The 22,090-nt window shown below is 43.8% G+C and overlaps 1 protein-coding gene across 1 annotated transcript in view; it reads left to right on the top strand.

Annotated features, from left to right (window-relative positions):
• Positions 1-526: 526 nt before the first annotated feature.
• Positions 527-22,090, top strand: part of MYO10 (myosin X) — a 210,349-nt gene continuing 188,785 nt past the window's right edge. The window contains exon 1 of the mRNA XM_032415456.1: positions 527-1,020. Coding sequence (XP_032271347.1) covers positions 1,000-1,020 — 21 coding nt within the window. The 5' untranslated portion in view covers positions 527-999. The remainder of the gene's footprint in view (positions 1,021-22,090) is intronic.

Genomic DNA, 22,090 nt, shown 5'->3' with positions numbered 1-22,090 from the left:
AACACGGGAAGGCAGCTTCCAGAAATTCTGAGTAGCCTGCGTTCCCCGCTTTGATCTGGCCCAACAGCCGGGGCAGCTCGGCCGACCGCGCTTCCCTCCCCGGGGTCGCTCATCTGCCGAGCTGCATTAATGAGATCCGTGTTGAGCCCGTTCCAGGGTCCGCTGAAGATCAAAGGCACAAAAGAATCACCCAACCCCTCCTCCCCGGTGACTATTTGGTCTCAATCACCAGAGGGTAGAGTCAACTCCCCCGCCCACTCCTGGGTGAGGAGGCGGGGACAGGAGGAGGTGCAGCCCCAGCCTCGCCTTCCCCTTCAGCAGCGGAGCCCGCGCGTCCGCCGCAGGCGGAGTGGGCAGGGCCGGCCCTGCGGAAGCGCGGGGCGGGGTTGGCTTTGGGCTGGGCTCCTGGAGGGGTGGGGCGAGGCGGGAGAGCTGGGAGGGCCGGCCGAGTGGGCGGGGCTCAGCTCCTGGCGGGGCGGGTCGCGGCGAGTGGGCGGGGCGAGTGCTCCTGTCTGCAAGTCTCGGAGCTGCGGTGAGCCGGCTGAGCCCAGGCGCCCGAACCCTCACCGCGGCGGCGCTCGCGCGGGGAGAGCCACTCCGGGCTCGCTTTGTGGCCGCTGTCCCACTGTCGCGGAGAGCGCCTCCGGCCGGAGCGCAGAAAGAGGGGGCGCGCTCCTAAGACCCCCGCCGCCCTCCCCCAGCCCGGGGGAAGAATGTGTCACCAGCTGTTCGCTCGCGAGCGCTGCGCCCAGAAGTAAGAAACTTGGAGGCAGGGAGACAAAGGCTGCCGTTGGGACGGATGAGTTAGAGACTTGGGTTTGGGCAAACAAAAGGTGCGAAAGACGAGAAGGGGTTAAGGCGATGGCAGCGGGGGAGCCCCGCGGGCTCGGGTTCCTGGGAGTCGCGCCGTGACACGCATGGTTTCCCCGGACGGTCTGCTGGGCTGACTTCCGCGAGCCGGACGCGGGACTCGGGCAAGTTGGGGAGCGCCCTGGAACAATGGACAACTTCTTCCCCGAGGTGAGTGCGCTCGCGCCGGCGACCCTGCCGGGACCTGGCCCCGGCGCCCCGGGAGGGATCTGCCCACCGCGCCGCGCGCTCGCTGGGGATCCTGCCCTAAGCCCGGGAGGGCGAAACTTTCCGGGAGTCGCTTGAAATCACCCCCCCCAACACACACACACACCCCCGGGCAGTCTCCGGATGAGTAAGCCGAGGCAGGTTTTGTTTGGTCCCGCGCTCCGGGACGTAGAGAAAGGTGAGCCTCCTTCCGCGTGGGTGGCTGGCTCGCGGGATGTCCCCGCGGCGCCCCGCGCGAGGTGGGGCGAAGGGGCCCGACTGCCTGGGTGCGGGAAGCCCAATAAAATGTTCAACGGGGACGTGCCTTTCTCCAAGAAAGTTCTGTTCTGGTATTTCCTTTGCAGAACGTGCCGGCTTCCTGTGAGAGGGGCGCAAACCCTTCCAGAGGAGACGGCTTAATGAAGTGCGAGAAGGCAGCCGAGGCTTTAATCATTCACTGTGTTCTCTGCCTGCGGGACCTTTGGAGTCTAGGTTGTAGTTCTCCCCAAGATGTACTCGCTCAGTACATGAGATCATTCCAGAGGGGGAGATCAAAAGATCGTGTACTTGTGCTGACGGTCCTTGGCAGATTTTGAATTCGAATTTAAAGAAAATCGTTTAGAGCAAACAATGATTATTTTTAAAGATTAAACCGATGCCCCATATAGGGTCATTGAGGGCGGGACACCACGGTTACTTGAAAACCCTTGCCTTGAGAACCTTTTTTTTTCCCCCCCTTCCCTGTGATTGAGAGTTACAGTAGTTTCTTGGCTTCTTCTCCTTTCTTGGTTGTGTTTATTTAATAAATTCTGTTTAAGTTTGAGGTTTGAAGTGGCTCAAAGTAAACTTAGTTGACTTAAGGGAGTCTGTTGTGACTCCCATTGAAAGCCAGGAGATGTTTTGTGAATCCAGGACAGTTTTGGAATCTTCCAGCAAATTACATTGGTGAGGGTTTGCCTCTGTTCGCCAACTTGCTTTATCAGACTTAATGGGATATAATATTTCAAGTCATTCAGACTTCTGGATGCTTACTGTGTTCTCAGACAACTATTTTTAATGGCCAAAGTGATGTATTCTTGTGTCAATGTCCACTTTTATCAAAGTGGCATCTCCTATGTGATACCCACATTTGCTGTGAGAGGCAGGCTGGAAAGGAATTAATCATTCATTAATTCATATTTTTACTTTTAAAGAAATCTATGGTTGAGACTATAGCATTTTTTTTTTTTTTAAACTCCTAGACCTGTGTTTTCATGACTGGAAGAAAGCACCAGAACTTTTTACAGGAGTTGCAGGTTAACCAACTTTGAAGGACCAATGGGCTGTGTTTAATTGCTTTCATCTGTAAGAAAACCTAGTCTCTGCCTGCAGGACACTAATTCGTAACTTTTTTTGATTTTGTTTTTGTGTTATGGGTTCCTTGGGAAAGCTCTTGAGACCTAGGATTTGTGTTCGGTTTGTTGGGGTTTCGGTCCCCTTGAAGCCTGTCTGTGGACCTCGGCGGGAGGGGGCTTGTGGCTTCCCCTTGGGAAGAACTCTGCCCCCTAGTGCAAGTGGGGGGAACTGCAGGATAACGTGCGACAGCTGTAACCTGCCCTCAGGTTCTCTCCTTGAAATACGTTTTTTCCTTACACCATACTTTGGTTCGGTGTAAGGAGACCTGGTTGTTGTATTTTATTTCAGTGATTAGTATATAATATTGAAGGTGGCCTTTGGCGATCATTTACACCCCCTTCATTTCCTAGATGATCGGTCTTAACCTAAAGACCTTAAGTCACTTGCCTAACCTTGGGGAGCTTATTATAGAATCCAGAGCCTTTTTTTCTCTGTTGCTGGTGACTTGTGTACTTTTGGGAAATTTTCATTTATTTAAAGTTATGCTTTTAATCTTGTGATGCATTTGTATTATAATATTTCTAATCAACCTTCAAAGTTCCATCCCTGATTGTTAAATCACTCTGGGAGGCCGTCAAGGCCAGAGAGGCAACATAGTGCTGTATTAATTGGAGACAAACTCGTAACCTAGATCCTGTCTCTCTCTGTTGGTGTCTTATAACAGACCATCCTTTTGTTAAATTTTAATAAATTATCCAGTGAAGAAAATCATGTGATGTCCTGCTAGAGTAGAAACAGTAAGTGTGGCAGTGATAACGTTTCCAAAACCGTAGGGGCTCAGCGGTAAGTAGTGTCCTGGTAACCGGTGTCTTTGCTAACTTTTTTCATTGTGATTTAGGCATAGTGACTTGTTGCTTGTTGGACAACAGCTTGAAGCGAACACTAGCAACTGGAAAAAAAAAAAATAAACAAGATGTTGCATGTCTTAGCTTTATGTGCGTATGGCCAGATAATAACAAAATGGGGACTTCTTGTGACTAGTAGCTGTTTAGAGCTGGGCCAGGGTTTCTCAAACTGGGTGCCATTGACATTTGGGGTCAGTTCATTCTTTGTTGTTGGGAGGCTGTCCTTTGCATTTTAGGACGTTGAGCACCATCCCTGGCCTCTGCCCACCAGGTGCAAGTAGCGCCCCCAAGCTGTGACAACCAAGATGTCTGGGGACATTGCCAAATGAGCCACGGGGAGCAAAATCACTCCCAGTTGAGAACCACTGAGCTAGCTCATGGAGCGTTGGTTGCCTCGTGGAATTAATTCCTGTGCGTGTTGTAAGCACAGACTTCTTGCCCGCACTTGCCTGCTTTAAATAGCATCAGGCCTTTTTCTCCTGGCCACTAAGATGCTTGGGAGGCTTGTGCCATCCACTGATGGCCACTGACTTCCAGACGTTCCCCGGGATTGGAGAAACTGAGTTCCGCACACCCCCAATAGAGTTTCAGTCCCTTCATGACCTTACACTTTTGTGGCTTCTCTCAGTTAAATTGTGTGCACGCTTCTGGGAAAACTTGTTTTTTGTGTTTTTTTTTTTTTTCAGCATTTGGAGGTAAGCTGTTAAAAAGTTTACTGTAGGCAGAAACTAAGTTGAGGTATGTCTATAACCAGAAGCATTTTTTTTTATTTTTAAAGCAAACAGAAAAGGCTCAGCCAAGTGGCAAGACTATTTTGCGAACATGTTGTTGATATTTTGAAGTGGATGCTGTTTCCCTGTCCCTGGGGCCAAGTACAGCACTGAGGGTCCTGGAGGGGCCAGTAAGCACCAGTTGAACACATAAATGAGCTTGACTTTTCTGTTTTCTATTTTAGGAATAGGTGTGGCCTACTGGCTGTTTAAACAAAAGATCTTTTGAGGATTATTAATGGAACTTACATGAATGCTTTGATTTTTCAGAATATGTAAAATGTACACGAGTATGATCACAAATACAAATATAGAAAGCAGGTTATTACCGTCTTAAGACTTAAATCGCTCATGAAAACATTCCAGCTGTACCTATTTCTTACAACCTGGTTCACTCTGAAGGTGTTAAGTGGAATCCTCTTCCTTGTTTCCGCTTAATTTGGGAAGGTGTCTTGGTTTTGGTGGTTAACCTGGAGCTGTTCAAATAGCTTTTTAAGCTGGAAAGAGTTCTTGAGCCTATTTTTCTCCCCTTTTCATGGTATTTTGGTTTGGTTTTAGAACTTATTTATTGTCTTGATTAAAAAAAAGAATTAAGACTTATTTTGGGGGCACCCCATCCCTCCTCCCCAAATCCTCTCTCAAGGACTTCCTTGTTCCACCAGGTCCTGAAGATGATCCCTTTGACAACTATGAAATAGAATCAGACCATTTGCTGATATCTTCTTTTCTCACAGTGGAGTTATAGTGCCTTGCCTTTTCTGCACACTCTATATAGATTTCTATTGTCAAATATTCATTTTTAGGCCCCTGCCAGTTTGGGGACAGCAGAGCCCCCGGGAGCAGCTGCAAGCCGGACAGTTGTTGCCAGCAGGGAGCCCTGATCTCCCTGCTGGCGGGGAAGGGCTGCTCTCCCCAGATCATGTGGCCTCCTGTTCTCACCTCTCAAATCAGGCACAAACCAGCGTGGGCTGGGCCTTCACTCTTTAACCAGTGTGGAGGCAGGAGAAAGCAATATTTGCTTCTCTGGTTCTGCTGACTTTGAGCGGGGTCACCTTTAAGGACCTGAGCCTCGAATATGCTTCTCTTGAAATTGGTAGGAAACAGGATACTTTTTTTTTTCATTTGTAACTTTATTTTTTATTGAAGTATAATTAACATACGGTGTTATTAGTTTCAGGCGTACAATGTGATTCAACAATCCTCTGTGTTACTCGGTGCTCATCGTGATTAAGTGTACTCTTGATCCCCTTTTTCTCTCTGTTAGGGATACCTTATTAATGGGTTTCAAAACCCATTAATACTCTGCATTCAGAGTAACTGCTACATAACATTTTCATGTCCTCTGCAGGGAACATTCAAGAATGAGCAACCAGTGACCTCTGTATTAAGCTTGACAGTACTCCTCCGTGCCTAAATGCCCCTAGTTGGAATGAAAAGAGCCTCATCCTTAAAAGTAGAGAAGATGTGGCTTTTGGAAACCCGGCTACACCCCTCTCCCCTGTGGGATCTTGGGTTTTCTGACCTTCCTGGGCTTTATTTCTGTGGGCATAATCGTGTCCACCTTGCGTGATTATTAGAATTTGAGATAAGATTTACTTGGCACATGGTAGGTGGGTAATAAGAGATTAGTTATAGTAACTAAGAGCGAGTGGCTCTTGATGGTGAATGGAATTCCAGTATTCAGTGGTGCAGAGAGACCTTGGCCTTAGAGCTGTTCCCCAGTATCATTCCTTGTGCTAGACTGCATTTATTAATTTTCTCCCTTTCACCCTGTACACTCTGGCACATTTTACCTTTCCAGAATTCTGTCTGAAGCATGTCCGTATTGCTAATAAAATCAAACTCACATTCCTTAGTCTGATTTTCCAGGCCCTCTGATCTTGCAACTCTTTATTCTTTTTTCCCATGTGAATTCTACTCCAGAGGATCTCTTACTGGTCCTACTCCATGCTTTTGTGCACCCGTCCGCTCTGCTGATCGGATGTCCTGCCTGGCTAGCTCCTTTTTTGAAGCCATCCCTGACTGGTCTAGTTTACGGTGACCCCACCTTTCTTTCTTTCCTGTGAACTTGGTTCCTCTTCTTTCTGTGCTGGGTCTTGTTAGGAATTTACCCTGGTTAGCTAGAGGCTTTACATATCTTTTTCTTTTTCCCCCCTCTCAAATGAATAAACAGAGCCTCAAGAGGTTAAATATCCTATTTATGAGTTTTATCACCTCATTTGCACGGAGAGGTCTGTAAGGATGGGATTCCCTCCTTGTATAGCCTTTATTTTCCCCTTAAGTACGGATCTTTTTATGGTGGGAGGGGTGATGCTTATAATGTTTTTTTCCTTGATTGTGAAGCATTTTACAATTCTTTGAGGTCAGTAATCAGTATCGCTAAGGTTTATTGAGGGCTCTACGTGCTGCCAGGCATGTTCCTGAGTACTTGACATTCAGTAGCTCCTTTAATTCGTTTGACAGCTCTTGGATTAAGTCCCCATGGATGAAGAAAGTGAGACACAGAGAGGTTAAGTAAGTAGCTAAGTGTCACGCAGTTAGAAGGTGATCATCAGGATTCGAATGCACAGCTGTGTCTCCAGATTCTCTGTACTCCTCCCTGCCATTCTTTTCTGTCCTGTTGGTGTCATTTGCCTTATGCTTTTATCATTGTTTCTGGGCTCTTTGAAGTGCTGTTTACAGGAGGTAGTTCATAAATGATTTTTGAGTTAAACAGTGTGGGAGCTTGGGGAAACACCCACACTCCAGAAACATTGAAACCTGGCAGGCAAATGTTCATCCCTTAATGTTCAGCCATTAATTTTTATCTGGTTTGCTTTTTACTTTAGAAAGACATACCTTCTGTTTCCTTGTGAAATGTAGTTTCTAAAGCTGCCGGCCCTGACCTCATGACTATGGTGGGAAGGTTTATGTAATAAGACACTGAGAAGACTCACTTTTTGAGATGTGTTTATAGTACTTGTTTGTTTCCCCAGCTTTGGCTATCCGTTATCGCAGGGTTTCTCTTTGAGGTTTTCTGATAGAATCTTCTCTCTCAACTCGATTCTGTCCGCTTTCCCAGGGTTTCTCCACACTGGTTGTGTTTTACTTGTTAGTTGCTTGGTGCTCGCAGCATGATCACCAGCAGCAGAGCTGAACATTTCTCAAAGAGCATTCCTCGATTAAAACATCTTGCTGCCTGGCCGAGAGCTTTTTGGAAAATGTGTCCACTAGGTCTGAAGTATGAAACTCGAGTCCCCAGTTTAAATCTAGCATCTCCTGTCACGTGACATCCCATCACCTGACTCTGCCAGTTACCAGGAAAGGTGTTAGTGCTCTGTGCCAAAGTCACGACCCATCTGTTGAAATTCAGCCTGGGCCTGGGGTAACACACGGGAGTTGTAAATTTAATGCCTCTACCTTCACCCAAGCTTCAGTATCTGCTCTTCAGGATTAAAGTTGTCTCTGTATAACAGCATTTGACATGTGGAATTTAAAAAATAAAAATAAAAAACAGTTATTAGCAAAGAAAAGGTAGGCAGGGTTGAATTTTTGCATTTTGGGGTAGGTTTGCTTATCTTTACCACTTGTTGGACATTTAGAGGTGAAGGTAAAAGATTTCGGGGATGCTGGAGTAGAATGTAAGCTTTTTTACATGGCCTGTTACCCAACATCGGGTCTAAAAAGAATTCGATAATTGTTTTAAATGTCTTTTTTTTTTTTTTGGTCTGTTACTAACATGTGAGTAGTACCCATTGACAATGGTGTACATTATGGAGAGAGGTAGACTTACCTCTTCAAAAGCCTGTGTTCGCGAGGTCTACTTTTTCTGTGTTAAAATTCTCTTTAAAAGAGGTTTATCTATAGAAGACATGCTCATGTGTGCAGCTCTTTTATTCTTTGGTTTTACTAGCCTCATAGATACTTAAATTATGCTTTAAAAAACTTTTGATAAACATAGATTTACTATGTTGTTAATAATTGACATTACTATGTCAAAAGTAATGCACTATTTGCCATGTCATTCTTAAATTCATTTCTTCTTAATCCTGCAAAGAATATGTACTAAGTTTAGAAAATGCCATAAGGAAGAGACAAAAACTGCCTGGGTCCTACTTTTAATGTTTTGCGATCCTACTTTTAATGTTTTGGGCTTTCCATACCTCTGTATATATGTTTCTATAAAAGCACACCTATAATATTTTCCAATCAAGAGTTGATTGCGAAAAGCTTTAAATGTCAAGAAACTTGCCTGTGTCGTTTTCAAGGTCAGGGGCAAGACTACAAATGCAGACGCCGTATCACACATCTAAATATTTAAAAGTTATAAATCAAGCTTACAAACTGGTACATAAAATGTCTTTGCCTACCTTGACACATCTACCTTCATTAGGACACAGTCAAAAAATTTGTGTAAAGCTATGGTTTTTATTGCTGAAAGAATATCAAAGGTAAATGAAGATAATTATGGTTGCGCATGCCTGGCCATTCTTTTGATAGGCCAGTGATGTTTGCATGAGTAATAGACATATAATCCATAATATATTTTCCATAAATCCATTTCTCTTGCCCATATTTCAGCAAAATCACTAAATTATATGGTTATAGTCAAGATTTTCACAATTCATGTTTTATTGGCAGTAACACCAAAGTAAAAGACCTTGAGTCCTAGTGGTTCTTTGATTTTTAATGAACTTCAGTTTGAAGAAGACCTGCTTTGTAAGGCAGGACTATAGTTATTGGCATTGTCAACAAAAATTCATATGGTAATACTGTTTTTCTTTTTTTAAAACGAAGTATAATTAACATAGTGCTATTTCAGGTATATACAGTATAATGAATCACCAACTATACATTGCTCACTGCTCATCAAGATAAGTATACTCTTAATCCCCTTTGTCACTCATACAGCAATATTTAGATTAAAGAAAGAATAGGGTTGCATGTGTTAGATCATTGATTTTTGCAGAAAGTACTAAATATTTTAAATTATATAAATCATATTACTGTGAATTTTCACTGTTCCTCAAACTTTTCAATGCTGTGTACATTATAAAGGAAACAATTCATTAAAAATCTGTTTTCGAATGAAACTATAACTTAATGCATCTTGGCTGCAAAATAATCTGCATAAAAATGTGTTTGGGGTAATGTATGTGTGTGAATCTTTTCCTTCCTAGTCTTACAAATGTTTTTATTTCCTTAATCTGTTTTACATATTTTCTTGCAATTTCAGTTTTTTTGTTTTTGTTTTTTTTTTAAGATTTTAGTGTTTTGAGAGCCTGAGCACACAAGCTGGGGGAAAGACAGAGGGAGAGGGAGAAGCAGGCTCCCCAGTGAGCAGGGAGCCCGATGCGGGGCTCGATCCTGGGACACTGGGATCATGACCTGAGCTGAAGGCAGACACTTAACCGACTGAGCCATGCAGGCGCCCCTCAAAATAACATTTTCCACCAAAGTCCATGATTCATTCTTTGAGTAACTTCTTTTTATTTACTACCTTTCTTTTTTTTTTTTTTTGGTCTTTGTGATGTGCAGGGCACACTCTGGAGCCTATAGCCCAAGGTAGGAGTCCTAGGTGTCTGAGTCTAAGAGTGACCCTGCCCATTCCTCCTGCGCATATATCATCATTTATATGACCATTTTAGGTTGCTTCTGGTTGTTTGCCTTTATAGAAAACAGCACATGAACGTTCTTATACCTAGATCATGGTATGCTCGTCTGATTATTTCTTGAGAATAAATTGCCTGGGAGTGGAGATGTTTGATCAAAGAGTTTGCACATTTTTAGTGAGATTATTTGGCAGTGAAAGTTTTATGAGAGGTGTCCCTGCAGCTTCTGTACAAGGCACAGCCGAGACGCCCTGTCCTGATGTGTTTAGGACAGCAGGGATTTTGTGGCTTCTAACTAGAATCTTAATGACATGCATTATTTCACAAAGGAAGTTATCACATAATACTAGACTTGTGTCCACTGTCAGGTTGTCCTCTGAGCTGCAGGGGAGAGAGATGGTCTCAGCTGATTACAAGCAGGGCTGGTGATTCACATCAGGCCCTCAGAAGATCCCTGCATGGGTGCTGATGTTCGTTCAAGTCGCCGAAGTGCACACAAGGGACCTGGCTTTACCTTGCCTGGGGGGCCATTGGCCATTTGTTTGGGGAACTGTTCATGGATTTTTCTTTTAATTCTCTCTCTTTTTTTTTAAAGATTTTATTTATTTATTTGACAGAGAGAAACACAGCAAGAGAGGGAACACAGCAGGGGGAGTGGGAGAGGGTGAAGCAGGCTTTCTGCTGAGCAGAGAGCCCGATGTGGGGCTCGATCCCAGGACTCTAGGATCATGACCTGAGCCGAAGGCAGACGCTTAACGACTGAGCCACCCAGGCGCCCCTAATTCTCATTCTTTTGTATTGTAAATATCCTTGTGTGTTAACCCTGGACCACAGCAGTGACAGGATGGTGGTGGTTCTAACTGTAGGGATTTAGGGAACCCACAATACTGTGTGTGTGTGTGTGTGTGTGTGTGTGTGTGTGTGTGTGTTTTACTTGAAAGCGTATTCTTATTTTTTACCCCATGAGATCTTTCACGGAAAGATTTGACTTTGAAGTGAGTGTTGAGTGCTAGATGAAAATAACACTACCCCTTTTATAGTATATACTGTTGTCATTTAATACAGGTTTGCATCTGCTTTTTCCCACCCACATTTCATTCTTTTAATGATGGGAGCTAAGCCTTCTTGGGATGCTGAAAACTGCAACAAGATATTCCTGTCATCCCCCAGTATCTCAGCAGGACGGAATGGAAAGAGGATTTCTTTGATGTAAGCCAAGACGGCTAAGGCCATCGAGAGTGTCCTTACTTGAGTCCTGAGTTGAGTCAGGCCTATAGTGGTGGCAGCAGTGAGAGAATTTCCAGGTGGAGGGTGTGGCTGGAGAAGCGAGGCCAGGCAGCCCAGACAGCTGTCACCTGAAGGCGTGTGACTCCACGAGGAGCGGCGCTCTCGAGTCCTGAGACTCAACTCCAGGTCGGGGCGCAGAGATGGAAAAACATCCCTCGGATTCTTGCCCTCGTCTGGTCCTGGGTGTTTGGGAGGAGTTCCCAGTGAAGACGAGCCCAGTATGGAAGCAAGGGGAGTGTTTTCCCCAGTTATTTCTTAGGGGGCAGGGGCTCCTTCTTCCTACTTCTTACTGCTTCTGGTCCCGTGTTTTGAAAACAGAGATAGTTTATTGGGAAGGGGAGAAGAAGAAAAGAGACCAATCCTATGAAAAGGAACTCTTTAACTTTGTTAACCCCCAGATGAGGGGCCACTTGATCATCAGGGATTGGGCCATCTCCAACTCTCCCAGTCCAAACTGCCTTCACACCTCCTGCTGGTCTCCCTGCCAGCCCACTGTGCCCTGCCCATCCCCACCCTGGGTCCCTGACCTTGCTACCTCTTTCCCTGTGTTAAAATATGAGCTGAGAGTGCTTCCTGAGCCCTAGGGAGATGCCCTGTATTCTCCTCACCACCCGGCTTGTAGAGCAAAGAATTTTTCCACATAGAATTTTCTTTATACCTCCGTGAGAAATGTCCACTTGTTCTTGTTTTTTTCCACCAAGAATGTGTATAGAGTATGAGGATGTTTCAGCAACAAGTAGGTGAGCTGTGCTTACGAATGTAAGAGACTTTTTTGCTTAAACTACTTTATATGTATGAGATAAATCTATGTGTATGCGTGCACAGGTGCTTGTCTATGTCATGTGCACACGTGTGCACAATGCTCACTCGTAACACGTGCACACACGTGCACATGAGCACAATGTAGCCTTATATGTAGTATGTGCCTATACACACATGCACAACACGCATCCACACATGTAACAGTGTGATCACACATGTGCATGACACCCATGTGTTACATGCATGTACACACGTGTGCACGATGCACACTCACCTGTGTGACATGTGCACTGTGTCTATGTGCGCATCCATATATATAATGCATGTGTGTGTGTACACACATGCACACGTGCATACATGCGCACACATACATGTGTTAGGTTTAGCATCGTGGTTCCAGACAGAGGCAGTCACGGCCATGGGTATGGGAAATGAAGTATCTCCCCAAGGCCATGCTGTCTAAGGGTTCTGTGCACATCTAGTAGATGAATTGTTTGCTGTTGAGAAGTTTTCAGTAGGCAGTATTTCTGAACTGCTTACAGTTTTCTAAGAAGGTAAAGGTTAGAAAAGCAGCCTCTGCACCTGATTTCCCATGTTACTTGCTTGTTAGGATGGGGTCATCAGGATACTGCTTTGTTAATCAGAGGTGCTGCATTTCCTTAAGATTTTCATTGTTTAGGGATTTTCTCAAAGGTAGGTGCCAAGTTCAAGGATATGAATTCTGGTGCATACTGTAAATTCTAGCACTAAGTTTTTCAGACCTTGAGAACCACTGAAATTTTGGATGTTTCTCTTGGTAATGTAGCTTTTTGGCTGCAACAATTTCCTTCTTGCCTTTGGGCAGATCTGTTAGGTTACTGTACTTTAGGTTCTAAAACCATGTTCGCTTAAGATTCTCTTTGAGAAGGCCACTGCATCTTTTCTAGAAATATCGATGGAATATAAATAATATGTAAATAAATATAATAGAAGGATGGAATCTCTTGTTTTTCAGAGTGTATATCGGAAGAAATACATCTGATAAAATGAGCTCTTGGTTATAAAATCAGGACAAGATGCTGCCGTGCAGTATTTTGGAGACTAAGTAAGCAAGTCAGGGCCTCCTGGCCCATGTTGTGGAGGATAACTTATGCATCTGTTTTTTTCACCATAGTTTTTATTTTCCCGTATTTTGCCATCATAAAAAAATTAAAGCACGAGTCATCAGTTCTAAAAGTGAAAATGGGGAGCAAAAATAGTTCTAGGTTGGCTGCCTTCAGCGGACTGTAGGCAGCATTAAGAAAATGTGCCTCTGAAATTGCAAAATCCCAGGGAGTTCAGAGGGCTGTCCGTGGGAATGTAACTCTGTCCTTATTCGCCTGTTATCTTTGTGATATCAAGTAGATTCTTTTTACCCTGAGGCACAGAGAACTAGGTTACTTTACCCAAGACCTACCCCCAAATGACGGGGTCAGAAATGTAACTTAGGTTGTGTCCTTCAAGTCTCTTAAAATCCTCGTGGACTCTTCAACCTTCTCTAGGTCCCTAAATGTGAATCTTTACAGTTGGCTTGTGCACGTGGAACAGGGAAATAGGATACCTTCAGAAGAACAAGACGTTATTATAAAATGTTTGATGAAGTTGAGTTAGCTATTCCTTCTAGGAAAGCAGAATTGTGGCAACTTCTTTTTGAAAGATGGTACATCCTGTCTTTAGCACAGCCCAGTTTAGGACAAAATTTTCTTTTTCTTTGGAAAAAAAATGATGTTCTAGCAGTGTTCTCCAACTCAAGTCAATAATTTATTTGTCCAAGAAATATGACGTATACTTAGGATTTGAGATAATGTGGGATTTTGGTAACGATTTGAATAAATGGAGCTCGGGGTGATAGCTAAGCCACAATGCGGTCTTTTCAGCCTCTGTGCCATCTGCCCTCTGTTATCCAGTTTAACTTGTGAGAATGTATTGATCACTTGGTGGGGACTGCTAAATTCTTTATATGGATTAATTCATTTAATCTGCCCAATAATCCTTTTTTTTTTTTGGAGCGTGAGACAGAGAGCAAGCCTGGGAGGGGGAGGAGCAGAGGGAGAGGGAGAAGGAGAAGCTCAAGCAGGCTCCGTGCTCAGCACAGAGCCCGACACGGGACTCGATCTTATGACCCAGAGATCACAACCTGAGCTGAAATCAAGGTGCCCCAAATCTGCCAATAATCCTATGCTGTTGGTACCATTCTCATCTCTTTTATGTATAAGAATAGAGCCCCAAAGAAGCTAAGTACTTTGCCCAAATTCACACAGCTGGGAATTGGTAGAGCTAGAATTTGGACCCAAAGATGCCTACCTCTTTGGAACTTGAATTCATTTGGAGGGAATGTCAGTAGTTTGTGTAGAAGGAGGTGAAGATAGAATCTGTGTCGAAATCTGTAGGAATGCGTATTTGCATTTCCATAGAGAGCAGACCAAAGTCATGTAACACAAGACCGAGAAGAATTACCTACTTTTGCCAGTGACTAGAACAAGGAATAGAAGTTTTCCTGTAATCAAAGCAGAAACACAGCCTTGATTGTTCTTGTGATGGCAGCCACTGAGCGTTCATCCTGAGTGAGATACGGTATCGCGGGCATTCTGTTGCGGAGAACAAACAAGGATGAGTTCCTATGCAATTTGTAGATTTCTGGGGAGATTTCCTACTGAAGACGGAGGTCACACTGAATTTCCTAAGTCATTTTTCTTGGCTTTTGTATGTTTCTGATAAACTCCAGATTCCCATGAAGTGCTGTTGTGAGAAGGCATGTTTGCTTTGGAATCTGTGTGCAGTTTGCAGCTCTTGCTTGTCATGTGCATTGCTGATGGCTTCTGTCTGCCCTGCAGCTGTGGCATTCAGCTGTCCCGCCCTCCTTCAGCATCTGGAGTGTTCACATCTTCCTCTGCAGAGATGGATAAAAGTGCCATTTCATTTAAGTTGAGGGCTAAATCTTTTTTTTATAAAGACATTTTTAGGTTCACAGCAAGTGATAAGATTTTAAGAAACTACCATTTTGGAAATCGGCCCTCTTCCTACTGATGTGAGATTTTTACTAGTTAACTAATGGTTTACATTTAAGTGAACTGTGCAAATCTGTAATTCAGTTAAGGTGGTGATATGTTGATTGCTAATGTTTTCTATTCCTAATGAATACGGATTTTATAGTTTAAAAAGTGCTAGCACAGGGGCGCCTGGGTGGCTCAGTCGGTTAGGCATCTGCCTTCGGCTCGGGTCATGATCCCAGGGTCCTGGGATCGAGCCCCCGCATCGGGCTCCCTGCTCGGTGGGGAGCCTGCTTCTCCCTCTCCCACTCTCCCTGTTTGTGTTCCTGCTCTCGCTGTCTCTGTCAAATAAACAAATAAAATCTTAAAAAAAAAAAAAGTGCTAGCACAAAAAAGAAAATGCTAGCATGGTTATATCAGCAGATCTATTCTTTGTCATGACTTGTGTAGTCTGAATGATGCTAAGGGTTTGGTGGATCATTACTGGTGGGATTTGAATTTTATATGGAAGAGTGGCTCTCAACTGGACAATTTTGCCTCCCCGGGGACATTTAGCAATGTCTGGAGACATTTTTGGTTGTTACCATTGACGTAGGGAGGGTACTGCTGGAACTAGCGGGTGGAGGTGAGGGATCCTGCTGAAGATCCTGGGATGCACAGGACAGTGCCCCACACGTAGACTGATTCAGTCCCAATGTCAGTAGAACGAAGACTGAGAAGGCCTGATATAGAAGATTGACTTGATTCCGTAAAATTCTACCTTTTTGTATTTCAGTTTTCTGTTTTCTAAGTAAAAAGAGTACCACTAACATAATTTCCTGTAACATATTTTTTAGGGGTATGTGTGCGTGGCTGTGAATGAAGCCTTCATCCGATTTTTAAATTTTAATCTCCAAATTTATTACAGTAAATTTGTTAAATTTACTATAATTTGCATAGTCATGTTAGACAGCTAGATTTATAGTTATATTTATTCCACAATTGATTTCTCTGGCATTCATGAAAAATAAATAAAATATATTTATTATATGTCTGTACATTTATACAGTAGGCTATAAAGTTATTTTTTTCTAGGCCTTCTTAACTGTGAGCTTCCATTTGTCCTAAAAGGCAAAGGAATAGACAGTAGGACAAGCTCCATCACAGAACACCAGGAGACAGATGTGTAGATTTGAGATGGAAGAAAGCCAGAAGAGGCCAGGATTAGTACTCTGCTCTCTGGACCTCTAGCCACTTGATTCTTTTCATTCATTACCAAGCACTTGGGTCACCAACCCTGTTAATGCACGAGGCAGCCTCTTGCAAGGGGTAAGTGAACCTTTACCAACAAACTCCACACCCTCCTTTCTTTTCCGCTTCTCCCTATTTTGATGAGTAAGTATGTGATTTTTTCTTTTGGTTTAATTTTCACCTACCATGTTGTTTTTTGCAAGCTACAGCAATGAATCACTGAACGCTTGGTAAGGGGAGTTGAATCAGCAGGCTGAACTTTAAAATAAATGGAAGAATACTTCTAAGTTCACACCACACCTTCAGGCAGGAGGGAAATTAAGTTGGGTTCATCTTAAAGTTCCTGGATTTAGGGGCACCTGGCTGGTTCAGTCAGGAGAGCATGCAACTCTGGATCTCAGGGTCATGAGTTCAAGCCCGACGTTGGGCGTGGAGCCTACTTAAAAAAAAAAAAAAGTTCCTGGATTTAATCTGTGGTTTAGGCGTGAGTTGTTTTCTTTTTTTTTTTAGGTTCTGCTTTACTGAGGTATAATCGGCATATAAAATTGTAAGATATTTAAAGTGTACATCAGGGTAGGCGTTCTTCTCATGTTCCTCCTCACCTTTTCTCCCCCACTAGCAGGAGGACCAAACAGAAAAATAATCTGGTTTTCTATTGACTTTGTTGCTTTCTAATGTGGAAAGTGCCATGAACAAGACCTCTTTCTAGATGAAATTTTAGTGTCCTGCATGTTTTTGTTTGTTGATTGGGAATCATTTAAGCAAAAAGACTCTCAGGACTCCAGATGGGATAATTTGTTAGAACAAGAGTCCATACCACTGCCCGTTGATGCAAAGTTCATTTGGATCATTTGTTGGGCATTAGCTGACTGTGATGTGGGATTAAGGACTCTGGACATACAGTTCATGATAGAAATCTGGGCTGGATAGGTTGGTAATGAGGCTTCAGTGATGACATTGTCACCAAGCCTTGGACCTGCTCCTCGGGGGACAAAGCCATTCAGCTGGTGAGGGATCTCTGCCAAGTACTTACTCACCAGCTCGGTTCATTCAGATGAATGATAAGAAACTTGAGTATGGTAGGGATTTCTTTGCTTCAGAGATCACGGCTTGTTAAAGATCCATGTTGATGGAATTCCTCATGATTCAGTTGTGGTCCTGGCATGCTGTGAGGCCGAGGCGGCTAAAGTTGGCCCCTGGCTGCCAGTGGGATTCCCACCGCTGCCTTACCCGAAGCCGTGATTTCAGGGCAGAGGGGGGTGCGCCAGAGGATACCGGCGAAGGACCGCTGATTCACTGATGCACCTGAAAGCTACCTTGGATTTATCTAGAAGCTATAAACCTCTAAAACTAACAACAGTACTAACAGGACATTTATGAGAGGCTTATTTGGTGCCCTCTGCTGTGCTAATCCCTTTATGTACATCATCTCATGGGATTTTCCGCTTGTTAGGAGCTATTGTGAATCCCATCTAGAGTCGACCAACCTATGGCTTAGAGAAGTGAAGTAACTGGTCAAGTCACATGGTTAACACATGGGATTGCATCTTGTCGGACTCTAGAGACTGTGTTCATTTCTTCTGAGTTGGTATCTCAAGTTTATCACTGCTCTCCTGGCCAGGTGGATTACCAGTCTGGAAGGCCAACCGTGGGTTTATCAGATGTTTGGACTTTTCCTAGTGCCACGTGATCCCACCCTAGGCAGCGAGTATGTTTCAAGGTTATTTTCATGGTTTGTGTATGCACTTGAGGGTGTGTTTCGTCTAGGACTCCCTCGAATATAGGGCATATCTGGGCTACCAGCTCAATATTCACAGAGAAGTAAAACAAAAATAGTGACTTGGCAGAAATCACAGGTCTACAGAATGAACAGTGACAGAATTAACAGTGACGGGCCACATAGGCTTCCTCAGACATCACAGGTCCCAGTGAGGAGATCATCATGAGACATAATGATTTATTTTGCTGGCCACTCTCGAGTAGCAGAGATTTACTGATGATGGATATTAGGTTCCCTTAGGAGTGGGCACTGCGGGGCGGGGGGTTGGGGGGGAGTCTTCCAGCAGCAGCTCATGAAGTTTCCTTGGGAAGGTTGTCCCAGGTCAGGATCCCAGGGAGATGCTGCGTGGCCAGCAGGTGGGACCACCAGAGCCCACTCTGGCGGTGAGCTGTCTCAGCCTGGCTGCCTGCACTCTGGAATATTAAGGTCTTCCTCATTCTATCAAGAGCACATAGAAGTTGTTGGTGTGCCTTTGTCTTTTCTGACTTTGATTGCCGAAGTCCGTGTTCCCAGGTGCCAGCTTCCCGTGAGGAGCCCAGGCTAGCTGAGTGTGGTGAATTATTTCTTGCCTGAACTGGAATGAGCTAAGTCTTCCAACATTGAGCTACAGAGAGTAAGCCACATTATGGAGGTGATTCCTGGTGCTGTGTCCCAGAGCGTCCCCCCACCCACCCCAGTGTAGGTCAAAGCTTTGCTTTCCCTGTTGAATTTGGAGCTCTGATTTTTGCCGGCCTCAGTTCTGAATTCTAATAGTGTCATAATTGTAATTTGTCTCTCTTATTCTGAGTCCAGATCTCTGGTCCCCTGGCCACACCCATATCCCACGCTGCACACCGCTCCTGCTTTGGCCGCCGGCAACTACCCAGGGTTGCTCTTGATTCTGTGCGGAGCTGTTCCGCGCTGGCCTCCTCCCCGGTCCCCGACCTGGTACTCTCCTGGGGTCTCAGCGATGACAGTTCTCATTTTCCTCCTTCAGCTGGAGTATCCACCCAACACGTGCAGTTTCTCAAACGATAACTTCATTCACAGACCTATGAAGAAGACACTCTGATACCAGGGGTGAAACATGCGGTTTTGGGTTTCAGATGGACCTGCCAGGAGAAGCAAAAATCACTGTTTAAAATGTTCCCAAGCAATTCATGGCACAAAAGCCTGGGTTCCTGGCCAAGTTGCCAAGTGTTCAGCTCCCCTGCTTTATTGCTAGTCGAAGGAGAGTTGATTATTCCTCAAGGTTTGGGTTTTTAAAATTAATCAGCAAATTTTAAGAGCGTATTAATGGCTGCTTGATTTTCTTTCTTTCTTTTTTTGACTTTTAGCATCTTTCAATTCTGAGTATGGAAACTTTTATAACTGGGGAAAAAGCAACAGTTTTTGATATTTGTGTTAGGATAGCAAAAAAGAATGGAAACACAGTGAGAAATGTAGGCTCCTTTTTGGTGAACTTTATGAAAACCAAAGAGAAGATAGAATCAATTTTTTTATTGTTTCTTTTTGAGAAATAAACAGAATTTCACATTCTGGTGTTCAGTTGGCAGCTGGCCAGGAAGCGTGCCTATAGCTCAGGAATCATCCCACCAAAGTAATGGAAAAAGTCTGACTTGCTGGCAGCTGAAATTCAGTATTGAGGCAGTGACGTGGGTGTGTGTGCATGTCTGTGTGCGCATGCACTTGCTCACGAGTGCTGGGGCAGGATGGCCGTGAAAGACGTTGGAAGCCGTAATCCCTGGCAGCTATAAATAGAACACTTAATTGGGTGGCTAAAATTCATGCTTTTAAAAAAGGGCTTTATTCTGCCATTTGGTCAGAATTAAGATATGATTCAATATGTTGTGTCCAAGACTGGCCTAAAAACATAGGCATTTTCCTTTTGATTTGAGCCAAGTTTAATTAAAGAGCACTGTTTGATAAGCCCATTAAATAATTGAAACCCTTCCCTTCAAAAGCTTACTTTGAATGGAGGCATTATGCACCAAATAATGCATTTTTAAAAACCTATATTGAGGTCCAGACTACATGACCTACTATCTGAAAGAGTTGCAAATACTGGCCCATAGGGATCAGCAGGTGAGCACGATGAGTGAAATGAGACATGCTGTGGACATTAGGGAGTGGTGGGGACTGTGGTTAACCAGAGCTCCCCAAACTGGGAGAATTTAAGATTCGGTGTTGCCAGGCTTTCTAGTTTTTAAAGAGAGGCCACATATGTAGATCCCTGTGAATTGTCCCAATTTGTAGAATATTGGCAAGTAATGCAGAACATTTTGGTTTTTACTGAGTGAGCCAAACAAAACTTGACTGGGGTTTCTACCCTCTAAGTGGTGAAGAAGTGATGCTTCTTAACTTTGGAGCAGAGGAAGGGAATGGAATGGGCTATTTTCCTTTGGGTTAGTTTTAGCTTGCTTCCCAAAAATACGATGTTGTAAAACTGTTTTTGCAAAGGTGGTATCTAGGTTAAGTTTCTGCCTTTCCAGAATGGATCCCCACTTTATTCAGTCTTTTTGGCCCATTCTTTATGTTTTCCTTGGCTAATCCAGGGATAGAAGCTGGATAATCTTGTCTTTTAGAGGGGGAGGCGGGAGAAAAGTTTTACTTGCCAATTTTAAAAGTTTACTTTGTTTTGCAGAGCTGTGAGGTGCGGAAGGTTCGATGCCACACTAGGATTCTGTCCTATTTCTCTTGGTCACTTAGTGTTCATTCAGCAAGCCTGAATGCCTCTCTATGGAGTGTGGTTTCGAGGGGAAGGTCGTGGAAGCAGGCTGCTTGGATTTGAATGCTGTCCTCCTGCTTGCTGGGTGGATGGCCTTGGGCAAGCTGCCATACTCTTCAGAATCTCATGCCTCCCGTTTGTAAAATGAGTTTGATCAGAACTCTGTAGTCTTAGCTCGGGCTGCCGTCATAGAATCCCACAGACTGGGCAGGGCTTAAACAACAGACATTTATTTTCTCACAGTCCTGGAGGCTACATGTCCAAGATGAAGGTGCTAGCAGATTCAGTTTCTGGCGAGGACTCTCTTCCTGTCTGGCAGAGGACTGCCTTCTGGTTGTGTCCTCGCATGGGGAAAGAGAGCTCTCTGGTGTCTCTTCGTATAAGGAAGCTAATTTTGTTGGAATAGAACTTCACCCTTATGATCTAATTTAACCCCCAAATAAAACCCGAACATTCTCCATTCACCCCCTTCCCCCCGCCCCTGACAATCACCGATGATCCATAGCTTTACCCATTCTGGAGATTTCATGTATGTGGAATCGTGCAATATGTGACCTTTTGTGCCTGACTTCTTTCACTTGGCATGTTTTTGAGTTTCATCCACTTGGTCGAATATATCAGTACTGAATTCCTCTTTATGGCTGAATAGTATTCCAGTGTTGGCGCTGATTTTATATAAATGTGTATAAAACACGTGGTATAAAAATGTCTCTATTGATCCATTTTACATGTATAATGTGTATATTGTATATGTTGATTTCTGTCCATCAAGAGGCTCTCATTTAGAGAGACTGGAATGGATGTATTGTGTGTGTGTGGTTTTTTTTTTTTTAAGATTTTATTTATCTAAAAAAGAAAAGATTTTATTTATCTATTAGAGAGAGGGAGAGCGCATGAACGAGGGGCAGAGGGAGATGGAGAAGCAGAAACAGACTCCCCACTGAGCAGGGAGTGCAACGCAGGGCTGATCCCAGGACCCTGAGATCAAAACCTGAGCCAAAGGCAGACGACTCTTAACGGACTGAGCCATCCACGTGCCCCTGGATGTACTGTGTTTTTTTTTTTTTTTTTTGGATGTACTGTGTTCTTAAGGACCGTGTCATGGTAGCTTTAGCAACTGTTCATACTTTGTGCCTCTATTATCAGTTTGTAGAACGAATGAACTTATTTTAAAAGCTTTATCCATACCTCACAAGCGAGAGGTTGAAGTGTCTTTAGAAAACCTGTTGTTTCATTCAGTTTGGTTTGCTCACATGTGTGATTTAACACATGTGAATACCTGGTTTTATACTGATTTAATCCTTTGCCTTAAATATCTGCCAAGTGATGTGAATGTACAGATTTTCCACTTACAGCCACATAAGAGAACCTTCAGAGGTGATTTTTTTTGCTTTAGTTTTAGGTGATTCTTGTTTTTTTTGCTCTTTTTATAACGGGTAAAGATAAGTGGTTATATTACATTTTTTAAGGAATATTTAAAGCTCAGAAAAAGGAAGTCACGTGGATGTATGCTCAGTAGCTCAGATGTGGAAATGCCAAAGCATTATTTCCCATATTTTTTATAATGGTTACATTAAAAAACCAAACCTTGGTTTTTTAAATAGCCCAATGTGGAGCCTACTTAAAAAACAAACAAAAAAAACCAAGCTTTAAATATAC

This window comes from Phoca vitulina, unplaced genomic scaffold (assembly GCF_004348235.1).
Source record: "Phoca vitulina isolate PV1807 unplaced genomic scaffold, GSC_HSeal_1.0 scaffold17, whole genome shotgun sequence".
Lineage (NCBI taxonomy): Eukaryota > Metazoa > Chordata > Mammalia > Carnivora > Phocidae > Phoca > Phoca vitulina.
This window is presented reverse-complemented; position numbering and strand designations above follow the sequence as displayed.